Source organism: Euphorbia lathyris, chromosome 3 (genome assembly GCF_963576675.1).
Source record: "Euphorbia lathyris chromosome 3, ddEupLath1.1, whole genome shotgun sequence".
NCBI classification, from domain to species: Eukaryota; Viridiplantae; Streptophyta; class Magnoliopsida; order Malpighiales; family Euphorbiaceae; genus Euphorbia; species Euphorbia lathyris.
In genome coordinates this window covers 43,070,291-43,082,350 of record NC_088912.1, presented here as the reverse complement: position 1 = coordinate 43,082,350, position 12,060 = coordinate 43,070,291, and the positions used below count along the sequence as shown (strand labels likewise).

The 12,060-nt window shown below is 34.3% G+C and overlaps 2 protein-coding genes and 1 non-coding gene across 3 annotated transcripts; 2 read left to right on the top strand and 1 right to left on the bottom strand.

Moving 5' to 3' along the window:
- The first annotated feature begins 699 nt into the window (after positions 1-699).
- LOC136224623 (protein DETOXIFICATION 46, chloroplastic-like) lies at positions 700-4,600 on the top strand. Its single transcript, XM_066013008.1, has 14 exons — positions 700-1,202; positions 1,316-1,410; positions 1,741-1,849; positions 1,963-2,018; positions 2,214-2,269; positions 2,497-2,635; positions 2,728-2,865; positions 2,950-3,018; positions 3,097-3,207; positions 3,324-3,452; positions 3,610-3,687; positions 3,813-3,884; positions 3,960-4,022; positions 4,097-4,600. Exons 1-14 carry the CDS (start codon positions 800-802, stop codon positions 4,196-4,198), a joined length of 1,620 nt encoding a protein of 539 aa, XP_065869080.1. The 5' UTR covers positions 700-799; the 3' UTR covers positions 4,199-4,600.
- Positions 4,601-7,688: 3,088 nt separating this feature from the next.
- Positions 7,689-10,543, bottom strand: LOC136224938 (uncharacterized). The gene is made up of 3 exons (XM_066013364.1): positions 9,887-10,543; positions 8,186-8,392; positions 7,689-8,107 (listed from the first exon to the last, which is right to left on the bottom strand). The coding sequence occupies exons 1-3, from the start codon at positions 10,529-10,531 to the stop codon at positions 8,051-8,053; spliced, it is 909 nt and encodes a 302-aa protein (XP_065869436.1). The 5' UTR covers positions 10,532-10,543; the 3' UTR covers positions 7,689-8,050.
- A 99-nt stretch (positions 10,544-10,642) lies between these two features.
- On the top strand, positions 10,643-10,714 carry TRNAP-CGG (transfer RNA proline (anticodon CGG)). Its single transcript has one exon. It is a non-coding gene; the product is annotated as a tRNA-Pro (tRNA).
- The last annotated feature ends 1,346 nt before the right edge of the window (positions 10,715-12,060 follow it).

The following is a 12,060-nucleotide window of genomic DNA, read 5'->3' as shown; positions in this document are numbered from 1 at the left end:
TATAATTGTGGTAAAACTCTTTTGTAAAAGTACACTATTTGGTCAATTTATACAATTTCAGTTAAATTGGATTAAATCAGCGAGAAGATGCATTTAAACATATATAAATATGATTTTGTGAAACCTTAGAGTTACCGTCTCAAAATAATTTCAACCATTTTTATTTTCTTCACCTTCTTGTTATTTTTAACTCTTTTTACTTATTTTTATTTTTTTTTTCATTTAATTATATCAAATTGCTCTTATGTTTATGTTGACTATTTCTTTTTTTTTTTTTTTGTTTCACCCAATTTCTGTTACATTCCAATCATATATTTATTTATTTATTTGTTTTTTTGGTTTTTCTTGGGTTTTACCAATGAAATGAAACATTTGATTTAATTTTTCAAAATAATTTCAATTAATTTTATTAGATTTTCAGCGAGTTTCAACCATGATTCATTATAGCAACCTTTTTTTTCCCCAGAAATTATAGCAATGTTAAATAGAAAGAAAAAATGATTTGATACAGCTGGGGGCATGGGGTTGGTGAGTTGATTCCTAATCTTTGGGACGAGATATGTTCCCTATGACTCATACAGCGAACTTGACGTGGACCATTTATATTACATTTTCCCAAGATTCAAACTTTCTCAGCCGTTGACACTATTTTCATTTTGTGGCTCTTACACTTTCATCTCTATAATTACAAATTTGCCACTAATCATCTCTTCATTTCTTTGTCTGAATCTCCATCTTTGATCTAACTACTTCACTTTCTCCGTTTTTTTCTTTTTCACTTTCTGTTTCCTACCAGAAAATGCACACTCACTCTTTACTTCACTCTTTCCACTTCCCTCTCCCTACCAAAAATCCAACATTTTCCCCTCATTTCTCAATCCATCTCAAGAAACCTCCTCCATCTCTACCTAGATATACTTTCCCCCCTCCAAGATCAGGCATTGTTAAATTAAATTGCACAAGTTCAGGCCACGAGCTAGTCGATGAGACTGATATTGCTGCAGATTCCTTATTTGTTAAACAAGAAGAAGATGAGGAAATTAGTAAGGAGGGATTGGAGAATCAGAGCTTATGGCAGCAAGTTAAAGAGATTGTAATGTTTACTGCACCAGCTACAGGGCTTTGGATATGCGGACCTTTGATGAGTCTTATTGATACTGCTGTTATTGGTCAAGGAAGCTCCCTTGAACTTGCTGCTTTAGGTAAACAATTTCTTTTTCAATTTTAGAAAATTTTGTTTTGGTTGATCCCAACTTAATAGAACTTGGGATGCATTGTGTTCAGTGATTTTGACAGTAGAATTTGGAATTTGCAGGTCCTGGGACAGTTTTGTGTGATAACTTAAGTTATGTGTTCATGTTTCTTTCGATTTCTACATCGAATCTTGTTGCTACTTCCCTTGCCAAACAGGTTAGCTTCTTAAACCTTGGAATTATGTTCATGTGAATGCATTAAGGACTTCTGTTATCTCACAAATCGAATAACTTCTTTATGTTAAATTAATAGTTCAATTAGAAGATACAGAAACATGTTTATACTTCTTTTTGTTTTATTTCAAATGACCTTAACATTTGGTGACAATCAATAGCTACATGATCCCATCAAGTAATTGTTCACATGTCTACCTAACTTGCAATAGGGTCTCTCTTATGGTTTCTTAATTTTTATTTTTTCGTCAATCTATATTCCGATTAATACAGGATTAATGTCTGTCTGTTTCACAATGCACAACTGGTGCAGGATAAAAATGAAGTGCAGCACCAACTTTCTGTACTGCTTTTCATTGGATTGGCTTGTGGCTTCTCAATGATACTTTTCACTAAGTTCTTTGGCATATCAATATTAACGGGTAACAGAAACCGATTCATTGTCTCAGTTTTCTTTTCCCTCTTTTGCTATACCAACTTATAGCCATGACTGACAAAAATGTTATTCTTTCTTTTTCTTCTATTTATTTTTCAGCTTTTACAGGTTCCAATAATTCGCATCTTGTCCCAGTTGCAAACAAATATGTTCAGGTTCATTCTATGTGAAATTGAGCATTTCAAACGCTTTCGTTTCTCTAATCATGTCAATGATGGTAAATCATATTTAAAAACTTAGAGAAGAATAACAATATCATTGAAAAGTTTCAAATTCCCATTGATTTCAATTGCTTTTGTATATTGGTTTCGATATATATATACTAAATAATTCTAATTTTTTGCTAGTAGATTCGAGGTTTAGCATGGCCAGCGATTCTTATAGGATGGGTTGCTCAAAGTGCAAGGTGGAAAATCATTATACCTTTCATATGCATTATCTGCTAAATATTCTGGCAGCCCCTTAATTTGCTTATGGCACAATGGCTCTTCACTTGCTAATGCAATATGCAAGAAACTACTATAGTGACTCTCAATAAGATTTATCCTATTCATATAGTTTGCTTGTGTATCATCAAATTCTTATAAGCCAGTTGAAGTCTTCTGTATTAATCTTTGGTCATCTTATTTGTAGTCTTGGCATGAAAGATCCGTGGGGACCATTGAAGGCGTTAGCAGCCGCAAGTGCTGTAAATGGATTCGGTGACATAGTCTTGTGTAGATTTCTAGACTACGGTATTGCTGGCGCAGCTTGGGCTACAATGGTGTCACAAGTACGCCTCATATGCATTCTGATGTTGTCATAAGTTCACCATAGGATAAGATAATCAGTGCACTGGTCCTCATTGAACAATATGGATTTCAGGTCATTGCAGCATATATGATGATTGATTCACTGAACAAGAAAGGCTATAATGCATTTTCCATCTCTATTCCATCACATGCTGATCTTATGACGATTTTTGGGCTTGCTGCCCCTGTGTTTGTAGTGATGATGTCAAAGGTTTGTATTCTACTATCTAATACTATAACATTAGCTATGGAATTTTGGCCGCTTTCATGCATATGAGTCATTTCGATGTATCAGGTGGCTTTCTATTCTCTCCTTGTATATTGTGCTACATCTATGGGCACACTCTCCCTCGCTGCTCACCAGGTTGGTTCGATGTGCTCACTTTTGTTTCTCATATGTAAGAAGGAGAACTTATGTTTGTGTACCAATTATATACTTTAGGTGATGATTCAAGCATTCATGACATGTACCGTATGGGGTGAGCCTCTTTCTCAAACTGCGCAGTCATTTATGCCCGAGTTGATGTATGGAAGCAATCGAAGTTTAGCAAGAGTTAGTGATACTTGTTTCCAATTGATGATGCAGTATCCTATTAGGATATGTTGGAGAAACACTGCATATGATTTTGGTTGCTGATAATATGTTAACGAGTTAACGATTTTGAACAGGCTCGTATGTTGCTGAAATCTCTGGTGATTATCGGAAGCATACTTGGATTGTTTCTAGCCATTGGTGGGACATCTGTTCCTTGGTTGTTCCCCAATATCTTCACTCCTGATCAGAAGATTATCCACGAGGTTAGCCCTTGTATATATATACATATATTGCTTGAAAGGGCTCAAATTAGCAGCATCTTACAATCCTGGAGATAGCTCTAATACCACCTTTATTTGTGGTATTTCAATATGCAATGTCAGTGTCACCATATGAACTTCAACTCTTCTTATTATGCAGATGCACAGAGTGTTGATACCATTCTTTATGGCACTAGTTGCGACACCGTGTATTCTCAGCTTTGAAGGAACATTGCTAGTACGTCTCCGGTTAAGAAAAACAGCTTTTGAAGCTTTCTAACACAGATTTTAAGTACAAAAAGCTAACTAGCAATACATTATTGTGGCTGTTGGTTTGTTTAACTTTGCTCAAATTATTTGCAGGCGGGGCGGGATCTTAAATTTCTTAGCTTGTCGATGAGTGGATGCTTCTCGATCGGTGCTCTAACACTCTTGGTAAAGATTTGAATCTGAGTCTCCTAAAACTATAGTCTCAAACTTGTGTACTCATTCTATTTGTGTTTTCAACAGGTTGTGAACAGCAGAGGATACGGATTGCTGGGATGTTGGTGTACTCTTTTAGGCTTTCAATGGGTAACTAACACTAATATTCCTTCCATACCACTTGCTTGTGCTAAATTAAAAGGTTGTTTTTTGTTTAATTCCAGGCTCGGTTCTTCCTTAGTCTCCAACGCCTTCTTTCCCCTAATGGCATACTTTTCGCGGAGAATCCAACTCCGTCTCAACTGCAGAAGCTAAAAGCTACATAGTTGAAGAATAAAGAGATCAAAATATATTATGGATTATGGATCAAACCACGGTAGCTGCTGGAGGTGAAATGCTGTTATTCAATGGCTAGCAGCAGTCACTGAGGCAATGCCCAACCAACTTGTTAGAAGTAGAAGTGACACTTTGCCAACCAACTTGTTAGAAGTAGGAAGTGATATTTCGGAATATCATATCGTATCAAGATGGTGTCATATTATAGGTATGTTTCATTTAGGGACGGATGCAAAAAAGATCAAAATATATCATATTTCAAATCATAAAAATTATTTACAATTGATTCTATACTAATAAGCTATCAACAATTTCTCTTTTAATATACAACACTAAACTATCTAAAAGATTCATATTCCATTTCGAAGCTTATTTTTCACTATATTCATAGATGAAGTGATCTTTGATTGGTGTTGATCGGTGTAGAAACTTATAGAGTTGGAATATATGTTATCACTCTATGCACAAGCGTAAAGAATGCGCTGGCCTGAGGTCCAGGTCTATATTATATATGGAGTAAAACAAAATTTGTTTACATGTATTAATACCATTTAGGTATTAAAATGTCCAAATAATTGATGTTTTAGATTTACAAGATGTCTTACACATAAGCTCACATTTAATTTAAAGAAATTATAAAATATTTTTTTAGTATTAGATTGTCAATTTGCAATCACCATTTGGAAGGTAATTTCAAACTTTTTTGGTTGTCGAGTTCATTAGCAACATTCTTTGTTGCGATTAGTCTCCAAAGCAATGAAGCATAATTTCAGACCTCAGGCCGGCGCCTTATGGACATCAGCGATTGTTTCTGCTATTTGGCTTATTTGGTATACTCATAGTTGTTAGAATCGTACGAGTCACGAGTCGATTCGTACGATTCGATTCTATTCATGAAGAATTCGAGTCGTATCTATGGTACGACTCGGAAGCTTCATGAATCGGCCGAGTCACTACCGATTCGGCCGATTCATCGAGTCACCCGAGTCGGTCAATTCAGACCACCATTTAAAAAAATATCAATTTTTAACAACTAAAAAATGTACAGCAGAAGAAGATGACTATTCACTTTACAAAAACAAAACAAAAAAACGTACACAAGTTATGAAACACAAATAGTTTCAATTAGATGACTCTTCACTCTACAAATTCCAAAACCTTCCTCTTCTTTTCTATTTATTTATTATTATCTTCTTCTACTCTTTATTCTTTCTATTTTCCATGTTCTGTCTGTCTCTACTTTCTTTTATAACTTGATATAATTTCTATTTAGATATTAAAATTGCATTTTTGAACTAATATTTAAAGTTAAATATGATTAATATTTTATTTTTATAGCATTTTGAATTTGATCCGAATCTTACGATTCGATTCGATTCACGAGTCCCGATTTGTGAAATGAGATTTCGAGTCACGAGTCGAATCTCGATTTAACAACTATGGGTATACTAGGAATGATGCTATTCTCAACGGTGTGACTCCTAATATCTCTTTAGTGCTCCGGAAACTTTATAAGAGAAGTGGATTTAGTTTATATTGGAGCCTCTGACACCTTTACAGTGGATCGTCGTATTTTGGATCATTTATTGTTACCTTGGCGCCCGCCTCGTGCACCATCTGTTATCATGGTTCGTTGGAGAGCACCCTCTTTTGACTGGACTAAAGTAAATATTAACGGGTCGGCTACTGGTGCTCCGGGCGCTACAGGAAGTGCGAGTATTTTTCGAAACTGTAGAGGTTTTCCTCTTGATATGTTCTCTTTTTTGATCTCCTCCTCTTTTGCGTTTCTTGCTGAACTGCGTGCAGCCATTTTTGCGATTAATCAAGCCTAGGATAGAGGTTGACACAAACTTTGGTTGGAATCTCATTCAACCTTTGTTGTGGAGCTGTTCTGGAAAATCCGTCATGACTGGTTGACATGTCTTCACCTCTGTTCGCAGATGCTTGTCACGGTCTCACACATTTACAGGGAAGGTAATCGAGTCGTTAACGCTCTTGTTGTCATGGTCTCACTGCTGATGATTTAGTATGGTGGGACACTGCCCTGAGTTTTGTGTAATATTTGTGTCAGATGACATTTTAGGCCTTCTCAGTATAGGTGTATTTAATCTTCTATTTTCAGGTTAATTGTATAACTTTTTATTTTCTTGTTTTCTTTATTTTGGGCCCGGTTTTGGTTTTATCCTTTCCGACCTCCATCTCTAATAAAAAAAAAAAAACTTTTCTTATTTATTATTTATTGAAATATATTTTAAATTTTTATATGCAATTTTTTTAATTATTAAAGAAGACCTTATCTCTTATTTCGCTTGGGCTCATAAATTGTCAGGACCGGCTTACACAAACGAATATGTTAGTGTTGTGTCCTAAAATGGTTTTGTAATCTTTTATTAAATAAACGAATAGTTTATTTTTTGAGATTATTTTATTCGTATGATATAATAGTCAGCTTAATGAAGAAGAGAACAACTTAAAAAATATAAAAATAAAACTTCATTGAATTAAATATGAAACCAATACATTGATCAAGAAATGAGGTGAGCATTCCTACACTCCACAAAAAGATACCGGAACTACCGCCTTAGCTAAGAAATAAGAGATAAGGTCTTCTTTAATAATTATTAAAGATTGATATATTATCTAACTCTTTAATGAAATTGAAACACTCTTAAACCACATCGGCCAAATATGATAAATAATGAGCCGATTTAGTAAGGACTTGAACAACCGAAAGACAATCTGATTGAACTACCACATTACTTCTACCTAACAATTTAATCAATGATAGTGCTTCTCGAATCATTATAGAAAAATGATGAGCATATAAGCATCGCTCATCCGAACCTTGAAGGAGAAAGCCAATCAAACTATAATCTTATTTTTTAAACGTTCATGCATCCATATTACAATACAATCGGATGGAAGCTTCTACCACTTATCAGAAATGAGACCGAAAGCGCAAGGAGATTTTGAGTGAGATTTTTGTGCGTATTACCAATCCACAAACTCCCACCTAATGGCTGTAACTATCTGGGCTTGTTGTAGCCGTTTATTTTCCCATACCGGCCGCGTTTCAATTTCTCCATATCATCTAGGTAAATCAAAGGTTGTAACCGTTTATTTTCCTAAAATCAAAACAAGTCTTATTCTTTATAAACCTAAAGCGATCGATCACCTCTAACTTCAGCTTCGCTTCTTCCTTTCTCTGCTTCGATTGCCTTTTCTTTTGCTTTTCTTAAATTGAAATATTTTCTCATTTCCAGGGCGGGCGGAATAGAGATCACAGAAGGTGAAAATGGATCTCCACACGCTCATGAAGCAATGAAGACTATATCTTCTGTAATAACCAAATGCAGTCTATGTGCAAACAAGATAAAGGGGACTTCAACCTAGTTAAGCTAACACCATCTGGGGAATAATTTTTAACTGGACTATTTAAAAGGAATAATACTCCTTTGGAGCAATATTCTGAGCAAAAAATCCTCAGAAATTACCTCCTCCAGTCAGAAGGAAGTATCAGCCTCTACATATTAAGATTTTTAGAGTAATGTCTCGTACAGGATGATGCATTCTACATCTGCAATTTAGCGATAAAATATAACATTACCCTTTTCTATTGGTTCAAAGCTACACAAAAGTCCTCCAGCTTCTTCCATCTTCTTTCAGCTCATTCTACATCTATCAAAGACCCATATTTAGAATCCTAATAAACAAAAATGCTTCTTGTAATCACTTCATCAATAATCATATTTGCCACAAGTCCCAGAAGCCAGCTTCTTCCCAACCATTTTCCAACTAAGATGTCTAAATATTTCCAGCAAGATTATAAAAAAAAATGTGGTTCATATCCTGCTGCTTCCTCGACGACCACGCGCAGTTAATCTTTGCACTTGTCCTTTCTGCAACAATTTTACATGAAAAAGTTAGAAGCATAATAACTGTTTGCATTTCTAGATGGAATATTTTCTCTTCTTTACCGGAGATGCAGGCTGAAATTTTGAATCTTTTCGAACATAAACTTTGCGTATCTGATTCTTTTTCTCCTCAGCCTTCATTTTAGAAATGCTTGGCCGGTATATAATCACTGTCCGACCAATTTGACTAACCACCGCTGACCCAGTTGCTTTCTGCAGCTGCAGAACCACATCCTCCAGCTCCCCTGGACAAGTCCTATGTATTTTGATCTGTTCAGAGCATTTAAATATTAGTTTAGCACCAAATATATTTTGTATGCTTCCAATAGAACAAGAAGTGAAACAGATTAGTCTATATAATGGAGATGTAAAGATAAGCAAAAACACAACATGCAATGATGCAACCCAAACTCAAAACATTTCAATGCTTGTCAAAATCAAAAGATTCACATGATAATTGCTAAGTAAGCGATATTGAGATGTTATCAGACAGAAATCCGTTCAAATGGACAGATCAAAGAAGATCATAGTTGATTAAAAGAGATATACTAAAATCTTGAAGGAAATGCTTACAAATCATTTGCCTGCCTATTTACATTTACTACATCTAATTACTAACTGTTATCGGACAGAAATCCATTGAAATTGACAGATCAATGAAGATCAAATCTCTTCTTTTGCAAGCAGCAGCCACCAAAACTCAGGAGCCACTCAAGTCAGTTGCAAAGTTGAAGATGGTCACAGATGAAGTAACTCATTACCTTTGCAACCAAATAAAATTAGGCGATTTGAAATAAAGAAAAGGAATTTTTTTTAAAAAAAAAAAAGGAGAAAACAGGTCACAACATTAAACATTTCAAGGAATTTAGCTCCAAGTAGTAGCTTGAAGCTTTCCAAACAGACAGTTCATTCTAATTCATACAAATCCAAACTGAATCACAACATTATAGTAAATACACATCACAGTGCCATCATGCTTTTGACCAAGATGAAGAAGCTGGTTCTCATACTTTATACCACCACAAGAAAGAAAACCAAAGGCCTGGTTTTTAAATGCAGATTAACATCATGTGTTGATTGGTTTTACGTTTTAACAAAATCTCTCCCAGATGAAAAAATCATAGCTCCTAGAAGGAACATTGACAGACTTCAAATTCTATCCGCTCAAATAATGATTCCTAAAACTAATAAACAAGAACAACAACCAAGCCTTAGGGGACGTTTGGTTCACAAGGGGTAAGGGAAAATGAATCAAGAAAGTGAAACTAAAAGGAAGGAAAGGAATAAGCATTAATTCCCCTATGTGTTTAGATATGTCTAGGAAAAGGAATGGGAATGGGTAAAGGGAATCAAATTCCTTAGGGTAATGGATTAACCTAAAGTGGAGTAAACCCATAATCTAAAATGGGTAAAAGGAATGAGTTTTTTTTTAAACAAACAAGAACAAAGGAATGAAACCGTCATACCTAAAGACCCCGAACCAAATGCACCCTTAATTCCAACAAGTTCAAGGTCCGTTATAAGGATTCCTCTTCCCTAATCAGTGTGATCCTTTTAAGAGACTGGAAATCAAATCAAAACCTAAAAGTCCTCAACACAAAGTCAAGACATTCATTGAGAAATTGCAATTGTATTCCTGTTCTTTTCTAGCAAATCAAAAGTGAATAAAACCCTAAACCCTAAATGAAACAATTCATTTCAAAACTAGAGGAAACAGTAGCAAAGTTAATAGATAAAAGCAAATAAATGAGAATATTTATGTACCTTCAAAAGTTCATTAGCTTCCAGGGTTTCGATAAAAGAAGTAGCAACATTATCTGTAAAACCAGACTTGCCCACCAATTGCGACTTGAGCTTCTTGCCCAACCCATGAGCGTATGAAGCCAACTCTTTCTTCTCCTTCACAGTCAATTTTGGTACTTCTAAAGCAACTTTCTTCAATCCTTCTTTCGGAGATTCATCACTAACAGCAACAGATTCAATTTCCAACTCCAAATTATCTCCTCCATTACCAATATCTTCCTCGTCAGATTCAATTTCCCCATCAATATCATCGTCGTCGTCGTCATAATCTTCTACTTCTTCTAGTTCATTGTCCAGCTCTGTCTCATCTTCGAGTGACAGAGAGGTATGAAGGGCATTAAGAGGGGAATTGAGAGAATATGTAGAGAAAGAGCGGGAAGAGAGGACGGAGTGGGAAGAAGAGAGGAAAGAAAACAGAGTAGCGGCAGTGGAAGTATTCTGAAGCTGGGTCAACTTGGAGAGATGAGCTTTTCCGGTGAAACAGGCGGCGGAAATTGGTCTACAGAAGAAAGAAGGAAATGGTGGTGGTGATGGAGGCGGACATAGGAGGCGGTGGAGGGCATGGGTAGTTGATAATGATGAGACAGAAGATGTTGCTGCCGCCATTATCACAATGTGACTTCACTTGCTGCGAGAGTGAGAAGGATTAAAATTTAAAAAGAAATAATAAAAATTAAATTGCTTAGTAAATTAAAAGACAAACATAAAACCGCAACAGGGTGTTTGGTCTAGTGGTATGATTCTCGCTTCGGGTGCGAGAGGTCGTGAGTTCGATTCTCGCAACACTCCTATGAACCCTTTTTTTCCGTCTTTTGAATAATACATAAATTAGAAGCATAAATGAGAAAAAAAAAAATTAAAAGTAAAAAGACAAATAAGCAAAGTAATTAAAAGGATAGAAAGAAACGGGAATGAATATCAAGAATAATTATTATTAGCTTTTTTTATAATATTTTTAACACCAATTATTTAATTTAGGGTTAAGGTGCAAAAATACCCCTAATGTTTTGGGTCAGGAGTAATTTTACCCCTAACGTCTAAAATTGTGCAATTTTGCCCCTAACGTTTGTAGCCAAGAGCAATTTTACCCATAACGTTGATAAATTGGGTCAATTTCAGAAATAATTCATCAAACTGTCTTCTCGGTAATGAATCTTATCATCTACACTTCACATGTGCGTCATTTTATCAATAACAAATCATAAACATATGTTGGGATGTGAAAAAAATAATAATAATAAAATATAATGTCTTTTGTACGAATTAGACAAAAAAAATTCAAAAAATTCACCGAATTTATAAATATTAATCTCAAATTCTATTATTAAATTACAAAAGACATGAAATCCTTTTTTTAGAATGAATTGATATTGGTGTAAAATAATGAATAAAAATATATGTGTTTTATAATAGTGTCTGAAATTGACCCAAATTACCAACGTTAGGGGTAAAATTGTTCTTGGCTACAAACGTTAGGGGCAAAATTGCACCATTTTAGATGTTAGGGGTAAAATTGCTCCTGACCCAAAACGTTAGGGGTATTTTTGCACCTTAACCCTTTTATTTATAAAAGGCATATAGTTCATATTTTAGTCTCTATTTTTTCGGTCACGAATTTTATCACCTACACTTCACACGTACATCATTTTATCAGTAATAAATCACAAATATAATGTGAACAAAATAAATAAATAAAATATACTATTTTTTTTATACGAATTAGACAAAAAAAATTTAAAAAATTCATAGAATTTATAAATACTAATCTCCAATTCTATTATTAAATTATAAAAAACGAAATCATTTTTTAGAACGAATTATTATGCAATTGGTATATAATAAGGAACAAAAATATTTGTGTTTTATAATAGTATCTGAAATTGACCCAATTTATCAAATTTATGGGTAAAGTTGTTATTGGCTTACAACGTTAGGGGTAAAATTGCACCATTTTAGACATCAGTAATAAATCACAAATATAATGTGAACAAAATAAATAAATAAAATATACTATTTTTTTATACGAATTAGACAAAAAAAATTTAAAAAATTCATAGAATTTATAAATACTAATCTCCAATTCTATTATTAAATTATAAAAAACGAAATCATTTTTTAGAACGAATTATTATGCA

Bases quoted from the DNA above. Each gene is read 5' to 3' on its own strand.
- LOC136224623 (XM_066013008.1), top strand. From the start codon at position 800: ATGCACACTCACTCTTTACTTCACTCTTTCCACTTCCCTCTCCCTACC. The intron at 2,636-2,727 runs GTACGCCTCATA...TATGGATTTCAG, and splicing joins GGGCTACAATGGTGTCACAA to GTCATTGCAGCATATATGAT. The intron at 3,208-3,323 runs GTTAGTGATACT...GATTTTGAACAG, and splicing joins GCAATCGAAGTTTAGCAAGA to GCTCGTATGTTGCTGAAATC.
- LOC136224938 (XM_066013364.1), bottom strand. From the start codon at position 10,531: ATGGCGGCAGCAACATCTTCTGTCTCATCATTATCAACTACCCATGCC. The intron at 8,393-9,886 runs GTACATAAATAT...TGCTCTGAACAG, and splicing joins AAGCTAATGAACTTTTGAAG to ATCAAAATACATAGGACTTG. The intron at 8,108-8,185 runs GTAAAGAAGAGA...AAATTGTTGCAG, and splicing joins AATTTCAGCCTGCATCTCCG to AAAGGACAAGTGCAAAGATT.